The sequence below is a fragment of the Rhinopithecus roxellana genome, chromosome 6 (assembly GCF_007565055.1).
Source record: "Rhinopithecus roxellana isolate Shanxi Qingling chromosome 6, ASM756505v1, whole genome shotgun sequence".
In the NCBI taxonomy this organism is placed as follows: Eukaryota; Metazoa; Chordata; class Mammalia; order Primates; family Cercopithecidae; genus Rhinopithecus; species Rhinopithecus roxellana.
The window spans coordinates 61,831,642-61,859,592 of NC_044554.1; the positions used below are offsets into that span (position 1 = coordinate 61,831,642).

A 27,951-nucleotide genomic window follows, 5' to 3' on the forward strand; every position below is an offset into this window, starting at 1 on the left:
TCAAGGTCTTTTTTAATTTCTTACAACAGACTCATTCTACCCATTTGATATTTCTGTTGCTAATATAAACTATGCTTTTCATTTTCTAATTGTTCTCTGCTAGTATAAAAATAATTGCTAATAATAACTTTCTTTTTTTCTCCTGACCTTGTATTTTTGTCATCTTGCTAAATTCACTTGTCCTAGTATATTGTTTTGTAGACACCATGGGGTTTTGAATGTACATAATCATGTTACCTACAAATGCAAGCAAGTTTACTTTATCCTATCCAATCTATATGCTTTTTATTACTTTTTCTTTATTACACTAGCTAGTGTAATTCTGGTAGAATGTTGAATAGAGAGGCTGATAATAATTTCCTTGTCACAATCTTAGGGTAAAGGGTTTAATGTTTAACAATTAAGAACAGTCCCAGCTGTATGTTTTTCACAGGTGTCCTTAGGAATTTAGATTCAAAAAAGTTTCTTTTTATTCCTAGTTTGCTAAGAATTTTCATTCTGAATGAGTCTGAATTTTGTTAGATGTTTTTCTTCACTTACTAAGATGATCTATGGTTTTCCTCCTTCAGTTAACATGGTCAATTACACTGAATTTTTGTTTCAAATGTTAAACTAGCCATATATTCCTAGAATAAACCACTACTTAGTCATAGTACACTAACTTTTCAATATATTCCTAATTAACTAAAGTTTTCGTAAGAATTTTATATTTATGTTCATGAAAAATATTGGTCCATGATTTTCTTCGTTTGTAATGTCTCTCTTGGGATTTTATTTTATTCTAATTTATTCTGAGATAGGATCCCACTCTATCGCCAAAGTTCAGCATGCAGTGGTAGGATCACAGCTCACTTGCAGCCTCAACCTCCCTGAACTCAGGTGATCCTCCAACCTCAGCCTCCAGAGGAGCTGGGACTACAGGCATGCACCACCACACGCAGCTAATTTTTTGTATGTTTTTGTAGAGACAGGTTTTTGCCATGTTGCCCAAGCTGGTCTCGAACTCACAGGCTCAGGGGATCCACCCCTCAGCCTCCCAAAATGCTGGGATTACAAGCGTGAGCCACCATGCCCTGCTTCTGTTGGGATTTTATATCAAAGTTAACCTGGCTTTATAAAAGGATTAAAGAAGTATCACCTTCCTCTAATTTCTGAGAGTCTATGTAAAATTTTATTTTTTTCTTCCTTCTTTAAATGGTTGATAAAATTTACTGCTATTACGGGCCTAGAGTTTTTTGTGTTAGAAAATTTTTTATTACAAATGTAATCTCTGTAGTAGATATGGCGTTCCTTAAGATTTTCTATTTCTTCTTGTGTCAGTTTTGGTAAACTGTGTCTTTTAAAGTATTTGTCAATTTCATCAAGTTGCTGAATTTGTCGATGAAGTTGTCCATACCCACTTTACTTTTAATATATGTAGGGTCTATACTGATGCCCTCTTTTCATTTGTGATGTTGATAATGTATGTTTTCACTATTTTTCTTGGTGATACGGTTTGGATTTGCATCCCTGCCCATATCTCATGTTGAATTGGGGGAGGGGTTTGGTGGGAGGTGATTGGATCACAGGGGCCGATTTTCCCCTTGCTGTTCTTGTGACAGTGAGTTCTCATGAGATCTGGTGGTTTAAACATGTGTGGCACTTCCCCCCTCATTGTCATTCTCTCTCCTGCCACCATGTGAAAAAGGTGCTTGCTTCCCCTTCACCTTCTGCCATGATTGTAAGTTTACTGAGGCCTCCCAGTCATGCTTCCTGTTAAGCCTGTGGGCCTGTGAGTCAATTAAACCTCTTTTCTTCATAAATTACCCAGTCTCAGGTGGTTCTTTACAACAGTGTGAGAACAAACTAATACACTTGGTAAGTCTTGCTTGGGGTTTATCAATTTATTTACCTTTTCAAAAGGCCAACTTTTCACTTTTAACATTTCTCCATTGTTTGTTTCCTATTTCATGAATTTCTTATTTTCTACTTATTTGGGGTTGAATTTGCTCCTCTTTTCTAACGCCTAAGGTGAAAAATAAATTTTATTGGCTCTACATATAGGATAAGGAGAAAACTATTATCTTAACAATCTGATTAAATAAGTGGAACTGTATGTACTGGCCTAAGGATTTTAACACATACCAAGTGATATTACAGACCTCTTTCCCAAACTCTGGATTTAAATATCCAACAGTCACCTCAACATCTTAAGTTAGCTGTGTCATAGATATCTCTAACTCAACATTTCCAAATTTAAACTCCTGAATGCCAGTCAGGAGTCCCCACAAACCAGCTCCCCCAAGAACATTCTCACTTCAGTTGATAGTAACTCCATCCTTCCAGTTTTTCAGGCCAAAAACTTGAGTCGTTTCTTTCAAACACTAGATCTAATCTATCATAAAATTCTGTTGGTTCTATCTTTAAAATATATTGAGAATCTGCTCTATTTTACTTCTCACCATTCTATCATTATTTTGGTCTACAGGAACTCCTTGTTGCCCAGGCTGGAGTGCTGTGGCATAGTCTCAGCTCACTGCAACCTCCACCTCCCGGGTTCCAGCGATTCTCCTGCCTCGACCTCCCCATTAGCTGGGATTACAGGCACCTGCCACCATGCCCAGCTAATTTTTTGTATTTTTAGTAGAGATGGGGTTTGACCATGTTGGCCAAGCTGGTCTTGAATTCCTGACCTCAGGTGATCCGCCCACCTCAGCCTCCCAAAGTGCTAGGATTATAGGCTGAACCACTGTACCCGGTCCAATACTTACTCAATTCTAATGTGCTATATAATTTGCTTCTTTAATGTTTATTGTCTTTCTCTACTAAGATGTAAGCACCTCCTGGGCAGGGATCTTGTTTGGTTTGCTGATATAGCTCCTCTGCCTAGAATGCCTAACCTATTATCGGGAATTGATACACGTCTGTTAAATGAATGACACCAGTACTCTGGAAACTCTGCAGAAGTGTAATGAATACAAAATGTGTTATTGTAGCTGAAAACTTATTCTCATTCCTTCTCTATTACAGAAGTCTTCTCTGAAAGTGGTATAATTGACTTAGGCATCCTTTTCTCAAGCCTTTTCTAGAAAAAAATATACTTTTTATAAGATTTATTATAAGTTCATCACCAATTCAGAACCCATGTTCTGAAGACTAGAGGAAGCAAAGAACATTTTTTTGTTATATAGTTGATAGTCAGTTGTCAATGTCCTGACAACAGGCACAATGATGATGATCGTAACAACCGTGAAAAAAAAAATCTAAAAAACACTTTTCGTGTTTTGAGACTTAAATGAGAAAGTCATTTAATAACATGAAATTTTTTAAAACATATAAACAGAACAAAAACAAGTTACTATAGGAAATGAAGAGCAGTAAGGCCCTTCTCAATGAGTGGAATGATTTCCTACAATGAAAGTGAAGATCTACATGCCTCACTGACAAATATCATCAGTATACACGTGAACTGTCACCAGAGGATTTCTTCCCCCCAGACGGACTGTTGGATATAAAACATTTTAAAAGGTAAATCTGTCCACACATTAAAACAAAATAATAGTATTACAGACCAGTTATTCTCAATGTCAGGAATGTTTTCTGTTTTCTGTTCTTTAAGAGCAGACAGAAGAGAATCTTAGTGTGAGGGCATTGTTTTAAAAAGTGTCTGGGGTGATTCTGATGCCAACACACACACACACACACACACACACACACACACACACACACACACAACCATTTCTTTCTAACTTCTACTAGGGTTCACCAACTCTTGCTAGATTAAGCTTTTATGAAATGGAATGGAAGCTGATGGCATACAAACTCCTAAGTTGTTACTATTTTAAAAAGAAGAAAAAGAGAAACCAGCTACCAAAATTTTAAAAATGGCTCAAATGAACTTGAGATACCTCCCTGTCCTGTTTTTTTCCCATCAGTTTAACTTTAAGAACAAACTGTCTTGTTTTCTTTGGCCTAGTTGCAGCTCACACAGCTGAAATTATTTACTCTGAAATATTTTGTTTTGGCTTCAAAAAATAAGGAAAAAATGATTGTTCCCAGTTACAGCCATTTTACACAGAATATGGAGAAAGCACAAGGAAATCTATGCGTAACTCTCAAATGTATGGCCTAACAAAATGAACATTAACGGACTCTTCACAACTAAGTAAACTTATAAGTCATAAAAGATTAAATCAAATATATTCTGCCACTTGGCAAAACTATAATTATTTCTCCTATTTCCACAGTATCATGAAATGACTGAAGACAAACATATTCTGCCACTTGGCAAAACTACAATTATTTCTCCTATTTGCACAGTATCATGAATTGACTAAAGACTCAAGGAAAGATAATTAACTGTCCCCCTTCATGGGGGTTCTAAAGTATGTTCTGCAGATTCTCTACCTAGTGAAGGGCTGTAATCAATATCGAGAGACTTAGGACTTAGAACTTAATTTTATAGTACGAAACTATATGGAAGAGTATCTCTTTGCTATGGTGCTGAAGACACGGAACCTCTATTGCTTGAAAGTACAATAAACCTGGAGCCTGAAAGTGATTTGACATTAAATCTGACACCTGTGTCAATGCTCAAGCATGCCGGGCACAGCTTGATACTGCTATTACAAAGCCAAAGCAAGGCAGCAGCTAACACGGAAAGAGACCTAAGGGTCAGAACTACATATAATCAGCACGAATTCTGTGAGTGGAAGGCAAATGCACTGCAGTTCAGATATTGCTAGATGAACAAGGATAGCTGGCAAAATGAAAAAATGACAAAAAGAATCTCACATATTAGTGGAAAGAGAGCGTATAAAACCACAAAAATCATTGAAGGCATATTCACACACCATGGATAAGCAAAGATGTCCTTAAGGATATACAATCTTTAGAAACAGTGGTTTCTATCCCAATGTTATGTAACAAAAAACTGAAGAGTAATCATTGGCTAACTGATTTCTCAATCTTAGCAACAAGGAATGAATGAAATTAGTAGCCTGTAGACAAACTATACTGCTACAACATTCACATAACTAAATATTAAGGCACCAAGGATTCTAACTCCCACCAATCTCTCTTCATTTTCTTCCTAAGCAACAGGGAATTTTTCTTTCCTCTCTTGGGGTATCTAAACTATCAACAGAAAAGTTTATATTGAACCATTATGTAATCCTTAAGTAAAATAATCATGGGACTATGGACAGAATAAAAATTTCTATTTGCTTTCCAAAACACAAAACTAAGTTAAAACTTTATACCTGATAATCCTTTTCTGAATGGACCAAGGGTTTTTGGTGACTTGAATCTTATCACATGAAAACATGCCTATTCAATTTTTATTTCACCGGCTCTGTGATATTTTAAAGATTATTGATGTCATCATATTTTATTCATTTTCCTTTGCACACTCAAGAGCAAAATCATTAAATATAAGTTAGGAAGACATTTAAAAATGCATTTTCTGAAATGTATTACCACCTTTCTTTACCTCTTTTGTCTCTTCTGGGTCCGAATGATCCACAGTTATATAAAGATCATTTTGCAAATATTTCAGAGCACTAAGGGGATCCATTTGGGCCTTTTCTTCAAACCTAGAAAATGTAAACAAGAGTAATTATCTGGAGTTATGACAAAATATCAGAAATGTCTTTCAGACCTGGAATAAAATACACTGTTACACTGCGTATGAGCTGTTGTTCTGGATATCTAGAAAATGTCAGTTAAGGAATCCAGAAGTAACAATACTGCCATGTAGACAGTGTAGGCGTGGAGTTCTTGGAAATGTAATGGTAATGCCAGGTGGTCACAGGCAGCTGTGGTGCTAGAGACTGGGTAGGAGCATTTCCTACTCTTCTCTTAAAACTACAAGGTAGGACTAAACCAACTACCAAACAAAGTGAATATGCTACGTATTTTATAAAACAACTTCAAAAAATCCCAATATGTTTCATCTAAAATGAGAAGGCATAAAAATAAAAACACTTGCTTAGATTTGTATATTTTCTAATGGAGATGCTTAACAGATACCTTGGAAACTGAAATAAACAGGGTATCTTTAAATGAGTATCATTAACACTGATTACTTTTAATGAGATTATGTCCATGTCTCAGTCAGTAAAAACAACTGCAGCAACCACTTCTCAAGCATTTGTAATATGCTAGACACTGTATCGAGTATTTTACATGTACCACTTCATCTATCCTCACAATAATGCTATGATGATGATCTATTTTATCACCGTTTATCACAAAAAACATGAAAACAGGGTGCTGTGGCTCATGCCTGTAATCCCAACACTTTGCGAGGTCAAGGTGGGTGGACGGCTTGAGCCCAGGAGTTTGAAACCAGCTTGGCCATCATGGCAAAACCCCATCTTGGGCCGGGCGCGGTGGCTCAAGCCTGTAATCCCAGCACTTTGGGAGGCCGAGACAGGCGGATCACGAGGTCAGGAGATCGAGACCATCCTGGCTAATACGGTGAAACCCCGTCTCTACTAAAAAATACAAAAAACTAGCCGGGCGAGGTGGCAGGGCGCCTGTAGTCCCAGCTACTCGGGAGGCTGAGGCAGGAGAATGGCGGAAACCCGGGAGGCGGAGCTTGCAGTGAGCTGAGATCTGGCCACTGCACTCCAGCCTGGGCGACAGAGTGAGACTCCGTCTCAAAAAAAACAAAAAAAACAAACAAAAAAAAAAACCCATCTCTACAAAAATCAGCCAGGTGTGATGGCACGTGCCTACAGTCCCAGCTACTCGAGAGTCTAAGGTGGGAGGATTGCTTGAGCCTGGGGGTGCAGTTAGCCATGATCTTACCACTGCACTCCAGCCTGGATGACAGAGTGAGATCCTGTCTCCAAAAAAAAAAAAAAAAAAAAAAAAAAAACCCAAAATGAAAAACTGAGGTGCAGAGAATGAATCTGGATGAGCTCTCCTAAACAACAAAAAACTGTATGTATCTAAACATCTATTTGAAAAAGATAACATCTCTTTTATACCATAATTACATATAGATTTATTTCCAATAAGTTGGTATGCTTTCCAAAATATACAGACAAGGAAAAGAGGAATTTCCTTTGAGTAGGAATGGCTATGAAGAGCCTTTCACGATGGTGTTCAGGTTGATGGCATCCTCGGTGATAGGGTACCTGTACTTCAGGCAGGGGCAAAGATTAGCAAAATATTACAGCTCTTTTGTACCAGGCAGTACCCTAAGAGTGACAGCCAGGCTTACAGCCTTCAGATGAGAGTCCTTTAGGTAAAGACCATGTTACTCTACCATCTTGTCCACAACAGATTAGATTAGACCAAGGTTTTGGCACCCATGCTTTGATTAGTAGTTTATAAAGTGGTTTGGCAGAATTCTTCCTAATAGGGATGCTCTCCCCAGGAAATGCTTTCTAAGAAGATTCTTTCTCTTGGATAATCTGAATGTGAGACATATAAGGACATGTAAAGAGCAGACAGAAATAGAGAAGGCAGTAAACAGAAGCCGTGAGATGGCAGATTCTGTCCGTTCGTCCATCTACCTATCTATGCCTCTATCTATCTGTCTGTCTGTCTATCTATGCCTCTATCTATTTATCTATCTATGCTTCTATCTATCTAGGCCACGAGGTTGGGAGAAAGTCAGCAGTAGTCAGTAGAACAGGACAAGCAGATGGAGAAAGAAGCAGACAGAGGTACAAGGAAAAGCTACAGTAGCACCCAGCTACTAGAATTGTTCCAGTATCCTAAACAATTCTCCATCCGGTTTCACTGTTCAAATGCTGAGAAGGTGCCTTAATTCCCTGAATAATCTAATAATAAATTCTTTTTCAGCTGAGGTATCCAAAGCATGGCATTATCCTTTACAACCTGAAATAACCTAACCAACGCACACATACAATCCCATATCCAGTAAAGAGATCAGCTTCCTGAAAGTTATGCTTTCCACCTTCATTTTCTGAGCTATTTTTGGCCAGCAAGAACTTATCACGGACTTGTGTCTGTAGCCTAGAATCGTATTTTAATCAACAGTTCTGCCCTGTTCCTAAGTGAACAGAAATTAATCCGATCACAATTTTTTTTTGTCCATTTCTACCCACAAATCATCATCAAGTTTGGAAACCTGAATGTCATATGAAAAAATAATAGTGGTATTTTATTTATTACATCACATGACATTAGTAAGAACAAGGAGATACTTCCTTGACACACAATATACTTCTTTCTCTCCTTCTAAATTTATATTCTAACTAAACAGAATAATTATTTTCCATTAAGAACAACAACAAAAATAAGCCAGTCTAGCAGTTAGTACAAGCTCCCATATTAAAAAAAGAAATCTGCATAACATTTGAAAAAGGCAATTTTTGTGTTCTACCCAATTCATAGACACAAACTTCTATCTATTCTGTCTATAATGTAGTGATGTCCCTCAAATTCTTGAATTTACCTAACAGCTTGGTAGAGAAAAAGGTCTAAAATAAGCCTTTTATTGTCAGTTTGAATTGGCAGTTGACAAGATTCTCAAGATGCCCTAAGAGTCATCCTTGACTGCTCTCTTTCTCTCATAGCCATATCAAATCCATCAGAAAATTCTATTGGCACAATCTCCAAAGCTTATCCAGAATGTTAAGGTGCCTTCTTGATCTCTTGTGGAATGTCTCTTCCTCTGCCTGTCCTTCAAATGGTGGTGGTCCTCAGAGAATACCCAGCAACCCTTCACTCTTCTTGCTCACTCTCAGCAAGCTCCTTCTCCCCGTGACTCACAACTGTAATGTCAGGCCAAGTCTTTTCACCAAATGTTCAGATGGTCTCTGCTTGCATGTCTTACAGACTTCTCAAACCTAAAGTGCCCCAAACTGAACTAATCTTTTCCAACACATAAACCTGCTATTTCTGAAGAAGTCCCCACCTGAGGGAAAGTAGCCACGAGTTTTACCCAGTTCTTCTGGAAGAAAATACAGAATGATTTTTATAAAATATAAGCCTGAATGTGTGACTCCTCTACTTAAAATCTTTCAATTTCCCCTAAAAGTAAAGCTAAAGGCCCCTTACAAGCTGTCCCTTTCCTAGTCCCTTCAACCTCATTTCCTATCACAATCACCTCACTCATTCCACTTCCACCACACTTCTTCTCAATTCACTCCTCAAATTATTCAGGCATTTTTTTTTAACCTCAGAGCCTTGACTATTACCTGTCTAGAATACTCCCCACCCCACCAGAGAGCTACATGATTCAGTCCCTCTTGTCCCTTAAGTTTCTATTCAAATGCCATCTTCACTGTGCAGTCTATCCTGATACTCTTATTTAAAACTACATTCCCACCTCCCTCACCTGTATAAATAATAACTCAATCTGTTTCTTTTCATAGTATTTACCATCTAACATGTAATATAAATTCCTTATTATGTTTACTATTAGTCTGCCTTCTTAAGAATGGAAACTTGAGGGCAGAGTTTTGTTCATTTTCTTCATTGATACATATGTATATATGACAGTTAAGCGGTGAGCTCTGGAATCAGAATGCTCAGGCTCAAGTCCTGGCTCTGCCACATAATAATATACAGGGTCTAGCATAAAGTAATTGCCAGGCTGGTCTTGAACTCCTGGCCTTAGGCAATCCTCTTACCTCTGCCTCCCAAAGTGCTGGGACTATAAGCATGAGCCACTGCACCTGACCCTAAAGCAAATTTTTATTACCATGTAACACTACAGTAACCAAAAGGAACAGAAACCCTTTTCTGCATTTTTTAGTAATTTATTACCTTCTAGGCTAAAAACCAAACATGACTCAGGGTGGGGGAGGGTGTGTGTGTGTGAATGTATATGTATATATGAAAACGCTTGATTAAATGATTTTGCAATTAAATAATAAAGGTGATATAAAGCCACAAGCCTATTTTGAAATTGTATTGTGAAACATCAAATTAGGAAGATATAGTATAGTCAACTATATCATCACTGTTAAGAGAGTTATCAAAAGCTCAGGCACGTGCCATTAAGCTAGAACTGATCTAATTTGTAGTTAGCTTTGAGTTACTTCGATGTAGGCATGTCACCTTCACAGAAATTATTTTCCATTTTGTAACAGTTGCAAAATTTCACTTGTTCTGTTTTTATAAATTTTTAGCATCAATATCTATATTTTGTATCTTCCTTTGAAAAAGGAAAGCAAAAATAAGTAGAACAGGGCATTTACAAAATTCATGATCTTCGTAGTATTTACAGTGTCATTATTAAATGTGCCAAGAGAAAGTTCTATCTCCAAAGCTAGGTAATACCAACAACAGCTGATAATGTTAATTAAATGTTTTCAGTGAATTATTTTCATACCTGTGTTTTCTTATGAGGTACTTGCAATGCCTCAGTAAATAATCTTTTGAAGGTCTACACAACTTCAGTGACCAGAAGTCATCTAATCTCATCTTTGGAGAGCAAGATTTTCCTGGATTCCCACCAAATAAATAATGAACCTATAATAAGCAAAATAAGCCAGATTTTAAAAAATGCATGCATACCCAAGATATTTTAGTAGCAGTGCATAATAGGTTAACTTCCTGAGGCTATTTAAATAAAAAATTAAAAATTATATTGCATTTTTACCAAAAGCTTATCTTGATTTTTCTTGTTTCTATTTTACTTTAAAGCATCATGGCTACTTAAAAAAACTGCATGTATGCTAAAATGAGTTATGTTACCACAATTACAATGACAGTGGAAGGCATGAAACAAAAACAATGATAGGAAGAAGCTAATCCATGATATTATTTGCTGAGGACAATGAATAATGGGGATAAAATTAGTCAAAATATTGATCATATAACAAATATCTTAAAAATTCTGACATAAATGCTGAATCACTAAAAGTTAACAGTCAAGTCAACAGGTCAACTAGAAACTTTAAAAAATTTTAACATCTTAATTTTGCTTTAACTGAAATGCCAAATATTAAATGGCACATATAATTTGTGAAATAACATTAAAAACATTATTCCATAATTCAATACCAAAAATGAAATGCAAAAGGAATTTATGATGATTTCACTATTACATTAATCAGAGTTATCAGATAACTTTGGAAGATAAAACAGTGAAGAAACGGAATCACTTTCATAAGTGGTAGAAGTGAGAATATAACTGCCTAAATTTATTGCACTTGAATGTTTTTCTGTACTTAAGCAAAAGCATTTAGATATTTAAATATTTTAATTACAATTAGTGTATAAATTTATTAAATTTAAATTAAAATATTTCCTAATATGTTAAAAACATTTATATTCATTGGTGTTATATAATAGAGTAATTATCCCTATCCTATAGATGGAAATTCATTTACTCCTTAAATTGAGAGGTTATAAAAGAAAGGGCTTTTACTCACTTCCATGGTAGCTTCTACCTAAACGTCTCAAAGTATATCATGTAGAATTTAAATAATCATCCGTGGCTTAACAGAAACAATTGGTCTCTGTCAGTAATTTACTATATAATCTAAGTCGGATCACTAAAGTATATGGTTAAGTTTAAGGGAGAAATAAAGAAATAACTCTCAACACTATGACACTAAAAATTCACAACACAGGACCATTTCACAAGGCTGATTTAAAAGATATATCACTAGTATATCAGGAAAATTAAGATAAAAAGACTTCTTACACAATGGGAAAATCTAAAACCAAAACCATGTTATATCATGGAGCAAGGTACCTAAATGCTGACAGCTGTACATCTTTTACTTGGATATTCACATTGTAGAAACAATAGGCTATGTCACGTCTCTAGAGCTATAGAGTTAAGAAGCTGCCACTGACTATTTCCAAAAAAGGAAAAGTACCAAGAATTATAGACTATGTAAAAATGCTTATTCTCTTAAGGAATTTTAGGGAGAAGTGATATTGAGTGTTTAATATTCTATTGAATGTCTACTATGTATTTTAACTTTTTACTCAAATCCAATTTAAAACAATGAGAAAGATATATTTGGGGATTAATTCAGACAGTAGGCCACGGAAAGTTTACAGGTCAATGTAGTTAGGATACCTTGTGTAGCTCATCGTATACAAGCTGATGGGCAAACCTTGGACATGGTTCTTCTTCCTGAAGACTTTTAGTTGGATTATCCTTTGCAGCCTGATCGTTCTTATAGACACAAGACCTGCAAGACATTGCTTTTAAGGCATTCTACCTTAGAGAATTAGCAGCAAAGATAATACAACTGTAGCAAGTAAATTAATTGCATGTCTAATTACTAACAAAACATTTTAGGAATATGTTCGCATCAAATATTAAAGTTCTAGTTACTTGGGCTGGGCGCGGTGGCTCACGTCTGTAATCCCAGCACTTTGGGAGGCTGAGGTGGGTGTATCACGAGGTCAGGGCTTCGAGACCAGCCTGACCAACATGGTGAAACACCATCTCCACTAAAAATACAAAAATTAGCTGGGCATGGTGGCGGGCGCCTGTAATTCCAGCTACTCAGGAGACTGAGGCAGGAGAATTGCTTGAACCCGGGAGGCGGAGGTTGCAGTGAGCTGAGATTGCACCACTGCACTCCAGTCTGGGCGACAAAGCGAGATTCCATCTCGGAAAAAAAAAAAAAAAAAAGGTTCTAGTTACTCATAAAACACTCTGAATTTGTTAGAACTGAGTTCTGAAGTTCTTTTCATGTCCATTAAATAGCTCATGCATCCTACTTTTTGTTATGAAATACAAACAGCATACATGAAAGCTCAAACTAAAGAAAGAGACGCTATCTTGTCTATGTATGTACAATAAAAAGATGTACAGTATACATTGCTGTCATTTGACTGTAAATAAATGTCCTATTTAGAAAATAATAAATTCCTTAGCTGCAGAGCACTACTCTCCATTATGAAAGGAGAAGTTCTCTGAAGTGCTTCTGTTCTGTACAATATTCACTTATGGAGCAGTCACAGAATGTCAGAGGTGGATCCATGTTTTCCCAAAGCAAAACGTGCAGCACCAGTTCTGTGGGATGCTCTATGACACAAAAGTCATGGTTTGGAAATGCTAAGTAATACTGTCCCCTCCCTGCTATAGTCAAGCCTCTTAGTTTTATGAAAACTAAGATCTGGGAACATTAAAAAAAAGCATTGTTCTCAAGTTCACACAGAACTAGACTAGAAGAGAACAGAACCTAGATTAAAATACAGTTTTCTTGAGTCCCAGACCAGGAACCATCTACTACTTGAAAAACACAGAGGTAAAATCCATTCACTGAACATCACTGTATACACAGGTACTGATATTAATTTTTTTCAATATTGACTTTTAAATGTACAATGTCACAAATTAACATAAGACTCTTTCTCTCTTCTTTTGAATAAACCAACAACCTCAAATAACTGCTACATTGGGATTGCAGCAGAGACAAGAGTTCCTTACCAACTATTCCTCACAATGTCATAAATCCAGAATGAATTTCTAACATTTTCTTCCCTCTTTTCCTTATCTTTGCTGAGTCCAGATAAGACATGTATTTCATTCAGTTCTGGATCAATAGTTGCTCTCTGTGTAAATCCTGTCATTGGAACTATAAATTAAAGAAAAAAAAAGATGAAAATATTCACTTTAGATAGTTTAGTATTTACTTTCTTAATTCTTTCTTTCTTTATTTTTTTTGAGACGGAGTTTCGCTCTTGTTGCCCAAGCTGGAGGGCAGTGGCGCCATCTCGGCTCACTGCAACCTCCGTCTCCCAGGTTCTCCTGCCTCAGCCTCCCGAGTAGCTGGAACTACAGGCATGCACCACCACGGCTGGCTAATTTTGGATTTTTAGTAGCGATGGGTATCTCCATGTTGGTCAGGCTGGTCTCGAACTCCCGACCTCTGGAGATCTGCCTGCCTCGGCCTCCCAAAGTGCTGGGATTATAGGTGTGAGCCACTGTGCTTGGCCTTTTTTTTTTTTTTTTAAGAGACAGAGTTTCACTCTATTGCCCAAGCTGAAGTACACTGGCACAAACATGACTCATTGCAGGCTAGAACTCGTGGGCTCAAAGGATCCTCCTGCCTCAGCCTCCCAAGTAGCTGGGATCACAGGCATGCACCACCACACCCAGCTAATTTTTGGATTTTTAATAGAGATGGGGTCTTGCTATGTTGCCCAGGCTGGTTTAACTCCTGGCCTTAAGCAATATTCCTGCCTCATTCTCCCAAAGTGCTGGTGTTACAGGCATAAGCCACCACACCCAGCCCCTACTAGTTTCTCTTGAAAATGTCAATACACCTTTATTCTGCTCTATGTGTCCACATACTTAACTTCTAACACACTACGTAACTTTTTAATTAAACAATAAACAATTATATATTGCCTTCTCCTTACTCTATGAGCTCTACAAGCAAAGAGGCTGTTTTGCTCACTATTTTGTTCCCAGTGTCTAGAATAGTGCCTGGAATATAACAATTACTAAACGATTTGTGGAAAGACTAAAGGAATGTCAATTGCCAGCTACAGGGAAAAAAGAAGCAGAAAGAGGTATGCAATATAATCATTTTTACATAAGGAAGGAAAGGATATGCTTTAATTAACTGATTTATTATCTGGGACAGTTCTAATTTGATAGTAGAGATTAAATATTCAAATCTTGACCTGGGGAAAAAAAGTTGACAAAAGGTAAAGCACAGGGTTGCTTAATAAGGTCAGAGTCATTTAAAATATCATATAATAACTTCCAAAAAATAAAATTTTATATTCTGGGCCAGGTACAGTGGCTCATGCATGCAATATCAGTGCTTTGGGAGGCCAAAGTGGGAGGATCACATGAGGCCATGAGCTCAAGACCAGACTGGTTAACACAGTGAGACCCTGTCTCTATAAAAATTAAAAACCAGCCAAGTGTGGTGGTGTGCACATGTAGTCCTAGCTATCAGGGAGGCTGAAGTGGGAGGATCCCTTGAGCCCAGAGTTGGAAATTGCAGTGAGCTATTATCGTGCCATTGTACTCCAGCCTGAGTGACAGAGTAAGACTCTGCCTCTAAAGCAAATAAATAAATAAATAAATAAATATTCTGGGGTATAATATGCCATTTTGTTTTCCTGAGTGGCTTAAACTCCCCAAAGTTAATAATGCTGTATTTTTCTAAGAAACCTATTAAATAAATGATCATTCTGCATTATCCAATAATCTGTAAAACACTGATATGGCAAATGTCAAATTTTCTTATTTTTATTTGAAAATATTATTTGAAATACAATTTCGTATACATAAAGTACATATTATGAACTCAGCTACTTCACAACATAATTGTCATGATCTAAAACAATGTCACTGTTTTAACATTTCTTTTACCCATGAACAATTATCATATGCTCAAAAAGCTAAATAAATATCAGACTGAAGTGAAATATTTATGTCAACCTAGAATACTATGTATGGCAGGAGATGCCAGCCATATTGATCTTGGTCTTCGTTATTTACTTTAGTGGGACCAAATAATCCAGTATTTATTTTTTCCCAGTCTACCTTAAATTCATGTGTCATTTTACATTCTTATTTGATAAATTTGGGACATTTTAAAGACTATCCAAATGCATTCCACAGTAACTATATTATAAAATTATATACACACACACACACAACATGTAATTTGTATACATACATACACAATATTTATATGTATACACAAACATATATCAACCTGATCTTAATAATAGCCTACACCCTCATGCCACAGTCTTTTGTGTATGTAAAGTCTGGTACAGTCGAACGTCCATATCCCTGGGTTCTGTGTTCAAGGATTCAAACCACTACAAATTTAAAATATATATATAAAAAAATCCAAACAAAAAACAAAACCTATAAATGGCTGCATCTGTATTGAAGATGTACACACTTTTTTCTTGTCATTATTCCCTATGACAACTATTTACATAGCATTTACCTTGTATCAGGTATTATAAGTAACCTAGAAATGACTTAAAGTATAGAAGGGGATGTGCATAGGTTACACCATATCACGGACTTGAGCATCTGAGGATTTTGGTATCCAAGGGAGCTCCTGGAACCAGTCCCTCAAAGATGCCACAGGACAATTGCCTTTTCTTAGTAAGGCATGGTAAAGTTTCAGAGGCGATGTGCTCAGGTTCTGACCTCTGTTCCTCAGATAACTTTGGAAGATAAAACAGTGAAGAACTGGAATTACTTTCATAAGTGGTAGAAGTGAAGGGTATAACTGCCTAAATTTATTGCACTTAAATTTCTTTAGATAACTTTGGAAGATAAAACAGTGTAGAACTGGAATTACTTTCATAAGTGGTAGAAGTGAAGGATATAACTGCCTAAATTTATTGTATTTAAATTTCTTTATTCTATTTTGTCTTAATAGTGAGCCTTTGAATTAAAAACTTTATAACATGGCTTGGCAAACTATGGCTTGATCTGGCCTGCTCAGGGTAAAATCAGGCAATATCCATTCATTTACATGTTGTCTACAGCTGTTTTCACCTACAATAATCACCAGAGCCTGTAACTCACCAGAGATAAAAGATGGAAAACTTACAAATAAGTCATCGAATACAAAGAGGAGAAGCAGATTGTGAGGAAGACTTCTGTGGAGAGCTTCTAATAAGGACATAGGGGCCTGAATAAGAATGACAGCAGAGCTTAAAGTAACTCCTAATCTTTACTTTGTTAATCACACAGGTTCCCAACTTGTGTGCCTATTCTCAGCTTATGCATTCTGTAAGAAAGCTTGGTTGACAGTACGTGCTGTGCACTTGTACAAGACCTTGATCAGCGTCTCATTTATGAGAGAAGCCTACTGGAAAAAGAGACCTATACATTGTAAAAGAAACCACTGTTAACTATCTTTCTTAATTGATAAAGTCCTTTATTCATAAATGTTAAAGTTTAGACACTGAATTATAGACATACGAGGAAAAAATCAACAGTGCAAAAGAGAGGGACCTAGATGAACAAATAGAACAACTGGGAAAAGACAAATCACAGAAAAGAAAATAACTTGGGGGGGGGAACCCCATCAGTATCCTTGAAGAGATTAAAGAGAATATCCCATGTGCAAAACAAGAATAAGCTGCCATAAAAAGGAGCAGGGACTATGAAAAGATACTAAAAAGTAAAACTATGACCAAAAAATTCAAACGACAGAATGAAAATACAGACATAGTTAGAAATAAAGTCAGTGGTCTCTAGATAAAACTGATAAATCACCAGAATAAAGAGCAAAAAGATAGAAATGATGAGGGAAAAGTTAAAGGACACAGAAGATATATCCATCGAAGTCAAATTATCTGAAAAAAAGACCAGAAGGAAAGAAGAATAATGTAGAAGAAAAACAAAAAAAGTTTCCCTGAACTGGGTGTCCTGTTTGAAAGAGCCCATGCAAGCTAGGCATGTTTAATTTAAAAAGATGGTGCACACATATATCTATATCTATGTTTAATTTTTTAAAAAGATGATATATAGATGTACATCTCTACCTTAATATGAAATGTTAAAACTCCAGGAAAAGAAAAATTATAAAAGCTTCCAAAGCAGGAAACAGCAGATTACTATATACAGAGGAATAAAAATCAAACTAACATTAGACGTTGTCAGGGGGTCAGAACACAAAACACTCTGGCATGCTAAGTACTTCGAACTAAAAGGACACTGGAAGGCCTCAGAACAGCTTCAGAACCAAGTTCTCTCTCACTTCTTTTGCCCTCCTGCCTCTCTTCCCTCATTCTCCCTAGAAGTGAGTCATCAAATCAGAATTCCTCTTCCCCAAGATGGGTCATAAAAACTAGAACCTCTTTTTCCCAAAGTCAGCCTAGACTTTTAAATTCTAAAAACTTGAATTACTGATCCAACTTTCCTCTGCCTTTCTGTCTAGGAGCTGGCCATAAAGAAATTCTGTGACCCACCCTTGTCTGATAGTAGGTCATAAGACCCTTCTCTAGCAGGGTCCTGCCCCATACCCAGGAGGAAGAAATGCTACACAGAGGGGCCAAGAAGAATCCGAACAGACAGGCCTTTTTGGGTTTCCCCACCTCAGTCTATCTGCATTAAATCATAGCTGTTTACCAAATCACATTGCTAACCAGCTGTTCATTCTTCATTAAATCTTAGCACAAAAATGCACAGTTTTCCCTGTATCTTTGGGTCATTTCTTCTGAAGGCTCACATGCCACATGAAACTTTGATTAAATCAATTTGTTATGCTTTCTCGTTAACCTGTCTTTTATTATAGGCGTGTCAACCATGACTCTTATAAGGGTTGAGGAAAAGTATCACAACTCTTTTGGCCCCTACAACTTATCAGTAACAATGAATGCTAGAATACAATGGAATAACAACTTCAAAATTCCAAGAAATATAAAAAGATACGGAACCAACCTTCCATTTCCAGTTAAACTAGCAATCTTAACGAGGGCCGAGGGCAAAACAAGGGAATTTAAGTTCATACATATGACTACATATATACAAAACAAAACAAAACAAAACAAAAAAACTTCTTTAAGGAGATATTCCAACGAAACAAAAAAAGGAATCCAAGAAAGATGGCATGAGATATAAGAGACGGTAGAACTGATACATGACACAGGAAAGGGAAGTTAGAAAATCAAGATCCATTAACTCTTGAGCCTTGTATATGATATTTTAGTGTTAATAATATAGAATAGTTTCTTCTCTATATTCTAATCACAATACCTGAATTTATATAGTGTCCCATTTTCCCTTTCCGCCATGGTTCCATGACCTAGAATATTGGTCCTAGTGCTTTTCTTCAGGCAACAAAAAATTTTGATCACCATTTATCACATATTTCTAGCATTTCCTAGATTCAGTTTTCATTGAGTCCTGCTCCCAAATGGGTTTCTATTGTGGGTCTCTATATGGTAAATGTGCTAAGGTAAATATGCCTGAGAATATTTTATGTCACCCTCACACCTCAAAGTTAGGAAGATTTAAATTTCTTGGTTCAAAGTTGTTTTTCTTGGCTGCTTTTAACTTTATCGTTTTTTCTCATTCTACATTGCTGTTCAACCGTCACATGTCTATCTTCTTGTTCCCTTACAGGTCATTTGCTTTTTCTCTCTGAAATCTTTCAGCATTTTCTCTCTGCTAATCTTAATTCTACTTTAATCTGCTTATGTATGCGCTTTCCCTTATTTGTTCTATTTGGTACACTATGAGCTCTTTTGCCTATCTGAAGTCTTTCATCATTTTTGAATTTTAGGAAATGTATCTCTATTATTTCTACAATTACTTCACCTACTTTTTTTTTGGAGACAGAGTTTCACTCTTGTTGCCCAGGCTGGAGTGCAGTAGCACAATCTCAGCTCACTGCAACCTCCGCCCATGGGTTTAAGCGATTCTCTTACCTCAGCCTCCCAAGTAGCTGGGATTACAGGCATGTGCCACCAAGCCTGGCTAATTTTTGCATTTTTAGTAGAGATAGTGTTTCAATATGTTGGTCAGGCTGATCTTGAACTCCTGACCTCAGGTGATCCACCCATCTTGGCCTCCCAAAGTGCTGGGATTACAGGTGTGAGACCCCGTGCCTGGGCTTAAATTTTTATTTTTCTTTTCTTCTGGAATTCCTTTTAAGATGTTGGTACTTGTACAATTCTCTATCTTTCTTAGTTTTTCTATTCTATTTTCTATTTCTTTATCTTTTTTCCCTGCTTTTTCCTGGGAGAGTGCTCTAATCTTCCAATTGATTAATTCATTCATACCATCCTACTTATATTTATTGTAGTCTTCATTTTAATTATATTTTTCATATCTACTATTTCCATATGGTTCTGTTTTTATAATGTTTGGATCTTATTTCATATTACTAGTGTGTTCCCTTACATCTTTAAGTATATTCATTATGCTTATTTTAAATTCTTGGTTCACCTGTTGTTGGTTTTTTTTTTGAGATGGAGTTTTGCTCTTGTTGCCCAGGCTGGAGTACAATGACACAGTCTCAGCTGACTGCAACCCCCGCCTCCTGGGTTCTGGGTTCAAGCGATTCTCCTGTCTCAGCCTCCCGAGTAGCTGGGGACTACTGGCACATGCCACTGCGCCTGGCTAATTTTGTATTTTTAGTAGAGACGGGGTTTCTCTATGTTGGTCAGGCTGGTCTCAAACTCCCGACCTCAGGTGATCCACCTGCCTCGGCCTCCAAAAGTGCTGGGATTACAGGCATTAGCCACCATGCCTGGCCATTCATCTGTTTTAATAATTCTGCTTTACATCATGTATGTCTCTTTTGTTTTTTAAGACAGTTGTAGTCCTCAACTGTCTAGTTATGTCAGTATGCAAGGTAATGTTTTTCAGGGAATCAGCTCTTCTTTCTGATAAGATATACTAGAGAGGACTCAAAGGCCAGGCCTTAACTGGCATCAGTACTGGTAGAGATTAAGGAAAATAGAGAGGAAAAGTTGTAGGATTGTGAAGCACAGGCACAAAGAATAAGAATCATTTCCATATATGATCACACCCCTATGCAACAGTTTCGTACCTTTAAACCCTTCAGAGGAAGTAGAAGGCAGTCTCCCTGGACAAAGGGAGAAGAGAAGAAGAAATGAACTATTGAGAACAGATGGTCAGTCCACATGTTTTCATCAACTTTGAACTCCAGCAGGGTTTCTGCACTGCCATGTTTGCCCACTGAATTCTGACACTAGTGGGATAGGCTACCGCTGCTAGTTTCTATAGTGAAAGGGTAAAAATTAACTGAAGGTTAATCTGGGGGAGAGAGAGCCTTCAGTCTCATTTAAGGAGTTTCTGGAATCCACCTGCTCTCAATTTTATTTCTCTGGGGTTGATTCTGGGGAAGGGAATCAGCAGCCTGTGTCAGTTTGCTACTTTGGCAGAAGGACTTTTCATTTTATAGCATTTTATGTTATTTGAGTTTTGCTTTATTGATCATGTGAATTCCATTACTTTTACAATAATTATAATAAAAAAATGAAAGCTGGTTAAATAAAAATGGCAGTATCAGAAAACAAAAAGACCTAAAGGCCAAAACCAAGAAAGCAGCTTTCATTCTAATACGGCAAAACTATTAATACAGTTTTCTGTATTGATTTTCTTTGCAAGATGAAAACAAGGCTATCTTTTCCATTTTTAACAGTTTCTTTTTTTTTTTTTTTTGTTTTGAGGCAGGGTCTCACTCTGTCACTCAGGCTGGAATGCAATAATGTGAATTCAGTTCACTGCAACTTCTGCCTCCCAGGCTCCAGCAATTCTTCTGCCTCAGTCTCCTGAGTAGGTAAGACAACAGGCATACATCACCATGCCAGGCTAACTTTTGTGTTTTTAGTAGAGCTGGGGTTTCACTATGTTGGCCAGGCTGATCTTGAACTCCTAACCTCAGGTGATCTGCCCACCTCGGCCTCCCAAACTGCTGGGATTACACCCGACCAATTTAACAGTTTCTAATGGGTATAGCTGGGGGAGGAGGGAAGGACAAAAGATCTGCAACATATATGATTTTAAAAACTTTTATAAGATTCAACTGCTAAAAAGCTCAACTGAATGCCAGGACCTTAACCAGTCTTTCACCTTAACCAGTTTAGAAACTGACTCACAAAGAAAAATTAATCAAGCATATCAGTAAATGTTAATCATTAACATATTTTGAAAGAACATTTATCTGAAAGAAAATAAGAATGATACAACAATTATCACTGCCAACTCGTTATTTTTAGAATTGTTTTAGGAAGTTACAATGATAATCCTTCAACTCTATTTCTTCTTTAACATCTTTAAAACTCAAAATAGAACAGCTAAAGGGGAAGTAAAATTTAATCTGTATGTCTGAATCACATCTTTTCTCTTCCTTCCTTGGTTGATCCTCTAAGCAAAAGGAGAGATTGTCAGAGTATTTAACATAAAGAAACTCTGTGGGAGGGGGGATAAAAAGAAGTTAACAAACATTTTCGAAGTCCTTTGAATTCCTGAGGAAGATATGTTATTGCATTAACTTATGAATTAATCTCAACTCTATTTTTGCTTCATTGTCCAGCGCACATATTCATTACTGATTTGCTAAGACAAAGGAAAAGAACAATTTTCAGAGCTGTCACAGAAATAGAGAATCTAATAAAAAACAGCTTTCCATGAATTCACTATTTGTTAGGGTATTTTCAGCTTCAAGTAACAGAAAACATAACTAACAGTAGATTAATTAGCTCATGTAACAAAATTTTGCAAGTAGCTCCAATATTGTTTCAGAGTTCAACCAAATCATGGTGCTAGGTTAACTTTTGGCAATTTTCTTGGCCTTCTCATTTTTGAAACTTGCCAGTACCAGCTCTAAGCATCACATCCTTATAGGGAGCAACCAAACAGGGAGGGAAAGAATTCTTTCAGCATCTCTCTGTTGTCATCAGGGAAGACAGATGTCCTCCAGTTATGTCTCACTGGCCAGAACTGTGTCACATGGGAGGAATGTAAACTGAAATAATTTGCCAAAGGATAATAATGACTGGTTTACACTAAAATGATTCACCATTCATCCCCTGGGGTTAGGCAACTTGCCATTAAACAAAATTATGGTTTGGTTAACAGAAGAAAGAGCCAATGACTCTTGGGTAAGCAAACAACAGTGTCTGTCACATCCTTCTCTTTGAAAGTTGGGACATTTTAAATGTTGGATGGGGACCTATTAAGTACTAGCAGCAACTTCAGTTCAGAACTAACTTCTGTTAGTAAATTTGCAACTAGCTTTTGACACTCAACAATATTTACTGATTTATCTCAGCTGTATTAAGCTACAAAAAACGTGAACTCATTGAATGGACCAACCAATTTATTTACTGGTGGACAATCAAATAAACAAAAATCAAATAAATTGATGGTCAATCTATCTCCAGATTTTTTCTCCTTGCATACAATACTATGATAAATATCTCTGTATAGCTTATTTTTTGTGGATGTATAAAAGTATATGAGTAGGAAAAATTCCTGGGTTTTGTAAAACGCTTAGTCAAAAAAACATATTTTTTGTATTTTAACAGATAATGATAAAGTACTGTTAAAAAAAAAAAAAAAAAAAAAGGGCTGAACCAAATACATTTCAACCAGAATGTAAGATACCTGCTTCCTCATGGCCATACCAACATTCACTGAGTGTGATCCTTTAATTTACACTTAAAAGTTATGAATAAAGCTGAGCATCTGTATATGTGTAAATTTACTGGCAATATGAATTATTTTTTCATTAAAGTACCTATTCATATCATTTGTCATTGTTCTACTAGAGGATTATCCACCTTTTATTGGTTTATAAGAGTCTTGTTCATTGTAGGAACTAAGCTTTGTCTTAATTGCTAGCTTGTCATTATTTGATATTTTAACAATTTTTTATATTTTTTAATTTTGCAAAAATCAAACATTCTTTTTCTTTATGATTTCTGGGTTTTGTGGTATATTTAGAAAGGTCTTCTCTTAATACTAGATTATTAAAAACAATTGGAATTATAATTTTATTTCTTAAGTATGAAACCTAAGTTCACCTAGACTTTTCTTTGATATACAAAAGTCAAGTAGGGATCCAGATTTTTCCATTCATTCATATTTTATTTATTTATTTACTTACTTATTCAAAGAGAAAGAGTCTTGCTGTTGCCCAGGCTGGAGTCAGATTTTCCTTTTTTAAAAATACTGCCAATCTTTAGCAATGTCTCCATGTCACATATTGTTTAATCTATTCTCCCTCTCTGACTGGAAATGCCAACTTTACCATATACTAAATTCTCATATGTATTTGGGGACATTTTTATACTAACTGTTCTATTTCATCCCATTAATCTGTACTAAACTGTAGCTTTATAAATAACTGGTAGTGCCAGTACTACTTCATTAACTTTCATTTTCAAAATTGTTGTTAGTGTTCTCGCATGTTGGTTTTTATATGTGAACTTTAATTCTCATTTACTATCAAGTAACCTAAATTTCATATCTAAAAATATAAAATACTTTTGTAAGCTTGTAACTAGCAAAAACACCCGTGGGAGAGTGGAAGGGGGAAATTAGGGAAAGTTATTATTACCAATAATTTTGACGGGGAAAAAAGTTGATACTCTACTAAAAAAGTAGATACACCATATACAAAAGATACTAAACTGACAGCAATGAAGCCTAGTTATGTCGAAAATAAGCGCTACCATTTTCTAGTTCAGTAACTAATCTATGTATAAAAGTATATGAGTAGGAAAAGTTCCTGGGTTTTGTAAAATGCTTAGTCAAAAAAACATATTTTTTGTATTTTAACAGATAATGATAAAGTACTGTTTAAGAAAAAAAAAAAAAAAAAAGGCTGAACCAAATACATTTCAACCAGAATGTAAGATACCTGCTTATGACAGCTAATGACAGCAAATCATTAGCTTCAAAATCTTCTCTGTGTTGCTAGGTTTGGCTTTACTCATTTAATTGGTAAAAGTATAAAAGGATCAGAAACATAAGGAGTTACGACTATACTAATTTTTTAAAATGTCAGTAAGCACAATAAGCACATTCCTAGGGCCGAAATGAAAATCAGTATGATGTTGCTTTTAAGGTTTTCATAAAAATTTATTTATAGATAAATCAAGTGCTGTAGACATAACTCACATAGTCCTCATATCTTAGTTTCACAGCCTGATCACAGCAGAAGGGAATGAAATTTAATTTTCAAAATTTTGGAGATAGATGAGGTCTTATGATCAACTGGTCCAATCCCCTCATTTTCAGATGATAATCAGGTTCAGAGAAGTTATGTAATTTTTCTAGAATTGCAGAGGGCTGAGTGGCAGACCCAGACAAAGAGAGACCAAGTCTTCCGATTCTCAATTTGCTATTCTTTCAATTGTACCGATCTGCTACGATGGTTAGAACAGGATGGAACAAAAAATGGCAGATGTGGGAAAAGAGTGGACAGAATTTAAAGATCAAAACAACTAAATACATAACTACTAAAGAACAAGGATCAGGTTGTAAGAGCTCAGTATCACCAATACTTGACTTAGCATTTGACAAATGAAGAAGGTTCAATATATGTTTCTTACTTGAATGAATATGAACAGGAGAAAGTACTCTTACTATAGCAGACTGAATTTCTATAGCAAACTACAAAACTCTGGTGGTGTGACAGATCATCTTCTAGACATACGTTTCAATTAGTGTTAAATACAGAGCTTACATATGGGTAATCTGCTAAACCCCTTGTGTTCACAGTCTTATTGCCAAAAGTTTCTCAGAAATAAACTCAAATTTTAGATATGCTGAATTTTGATGTAATTATGTATGTGTTAGACACAATGCTAATAAATCCCTTAAAGCAGCTGCCAATCCATTGATTTAAATTATAATTTTCTTCTGAAGAGAGCATAAAATTGTTACACTGTAGTTTAAAAATAGGAATTAAAGTTGCTTCAGATCTTTAGATGTTAAATCTAAGATGGTACATTTAGATAATTATAAAGAGCAACAATTTAAGATTTTAGAGTATCTGATAATACAGAATTACATAAACAGTAGTAATTTTACTATTAGCTATACCACCTCGGTGATCTCAATAGTTCAAACAAATTTATTCTATGAGCCCAAACAATCCCATTTGATACTCACATTGTAAATACAATTTTAATCAAATAAGCCACATTACTGAATCACAGATAAACACAGTAATTATATGTTAAGTCCATCTCAAATTACAGTAATTAACTGTAGTAAAAAAATCTTTAGAACAACAGTTAACAAACAACAGAATGATTAATAAGCTACAGAGCATCTACATAATGGATAAAATTGGTGTTTTCTAAGAATATTTAAAAATGTGGGAATTTAAATAGTATTCCACCTTCTTAAAAGTACTTTTCATGGCTTACAATAATCTAGTAAGAGAGAAAAAAATGTACTTTTTGAAAGTGAGGTAAAAGTAATTCTATGGGAGGGCAATATAATATACCATGGTTCTGATGTGAGGTTTTTTGAACAGTCTAACTTAGTTCAGTAAAAGACTTTTAGGAGATCTAGAGTACTGAAACCACTGAATGCTCTTTAAGAAATCGTGAACAAAGTCTGTCTATTTCAGCTGATGTTTGTACAGGTTTTGAAAAGCACAGTCAAGATTTTATACAGCCAGATGAATACCTAGAATTGTGTTAACAATGATGGCTAGAGCCACATGTTTTTAAATTTCTAACCTGGGCTTAAGGCATTAGAGAATTTTGGGAGACAACGATCTACAAGCTAAGATCTGAGAGGTAAGCAGTACAAGTTAGCTAGATTTTGGAGGTGAGAGGAAAGTGAGTCAGGTAGGAGGAATAGCATGGGCAAGTCTCAAAGGCAAGTAAAACACACTATCTATAAAGATTTAATATTCGGTGGTCGTGAAACAGAGAGTTGGTGGCAAGAAGTGTACAGATACCAAGAATAGGACTGCAGAACTAAACTGGGGCACATCATAAAAGTGTCTGTGAATTACGTTAAGTTTAGACTTAATCCTGAGGGCAGGGAGAAACCATTAAAAGATTTAAAGTGAGGAAGAACACCCACCAGGTTTATATTCTTAAAAATATGTTATTTTCTTCATTAGCACTAATCTAAAGCTAAGGTTGTCACTTTATTTTTCCTCTCCATGTACAACCGTAACTCCATGAAGATAGGGCCCTCATTCACAGTTATACTCCTAGCGCATAGCTTATTGTCTGGCACATAGTAGGTGACCAAAAAATATCTGCTGTATAAATGTTAAGGCATATGGTTCTATTCTTTACTGGTAACACAGAATAGCTGTATTCTGCTTGCAGTGTGGAGAATGGGTTGCAGGGAGAGTACACAGGGAGAGGAAGTCTAGAGACAGAGGCCAAATAGGTGATGTTAGCCCAAACTAGTTCATAGTGAAGCAGCAATGGGAATGGAGAGATGAGGCAAAACTGGTATGATTTGATGTTAACTGGCTAGATTAGTGAACCTGAGGGTAGTACTAACATCTTTTTGTGAAAATTTAAGGCACCCAACAGTAACACCAGCCAAAACTAGAGGGTTAACCCATCTCTACTCCTAGAGTAGCCATGAACAGAGACAGTATTTTCCTTAAAATCTAATTTGAGCCATTTACAAATGTGGAAGCAAAAGCTGAGACATTAGGTAACTTGCCTAAGATTAACTAAGGACTGAAATAGACTCTGGAGAGCTAGAACAGTGGTTCTCAATCCCAGCTGCATTTTAGAATCCTCTAGGAGAGAGAAAGTTGGGGGAGGAGTAAGAGGGACATGGGAAAACGAATGGAAAGGAGGGAAAAGGAAGAAAGTGAGAGAGGCAGAGATGGGGAGAGAAACAGAAAAAAAGAGAATAATTTCCATTTCACTCTAATGTGCTAACAGAGCCACTGAGGTTCCTCAATTCTAAGTATAACTGCAACAGTTTTAGGTGAGAAATTTTTCCAAGTAATTCTAACCAGATGCTCAACCCCTGCCATAAAAATCCTCAGTCAACAAGCCTTTGAACAATGCAACTCACAGGAATATTGTCAAAATTAACCACTTGGAAAATGTACACCTAGACAAAGAAATGGTATTTTCAAAACTTAAATCAGATCAAGACACTGATATTAAACCTTTGAATTATCTCCTATTTTATTTGGAAAAAAAAATCCAAACTCCTTGCATTTGTAACAAGGCACTAAATACTGCGACTCTTATCTCTGTAGCTCTAACCTAGTTTCATACCAACTTTCCCCATCCTCAATTCGTACCAGTCCCACTATTTCCGAACACCCCAGGTTCCTTACTGCTTTGGGAACTCTGTACTTGTTCTTCTCTCGGTTCTTCACATGGTTCTTCCTAATTCTCTACTTTTCATCTTAAATCTTAAAGATTACCTCCTCAGAGGTGGTTTTCCAATCTACTCTGTCTAAATGAGACCTCCCCTGTTACTCATTATCACAGCATCCAGTGTATTTTCTTCACAGTACTTAGAACACAACTGCAGGTCTCTCTCCACTAGAATGTGAGTCCTCTGAGGGAAAGGATCCTCTAGGTCCATAG

The 27,951-nt window shown here is 36.2% G+C and overlaps 1 protein-coding gene across 3 annotated transcripts in view; it reads right to left on the bottom strand.

The window, feature by feature from the left end:
- MKLN1 (muskelin 1) overlaps window positions 1–27,951 on the bottom strand; it is a 169,263-nt gene that overhangs the window by 12,232 nt on the left and 129,080 nt on the right. For all 3 annotated transcript variants that reach the window (XM_030932520.1, XM_030932519.1, XM_030932521.1), the window contains exons 13-16: window positions 13,367–13,514; window positions 12,002–12,116; window positions 10,298–10,437; window positions 5,471–5,573 (exon numbers count right to left, since the gene is read on the bottom strand). In XM_030932520.1, coding sequence (XP_030788380.1) covers window positions 5,471–5,573; window positions 10,298–10,437; window positions 12,002–12,116; window positions 13,367–13,514 — 506 coding nt within the window. The remainder of the gene's footprint in view (window positions 1–5,470; window positions 5,574–10,297; window positions 10,438–12,001; window positions 12,117–13,366; window positions 13,515–27,951) is intronic.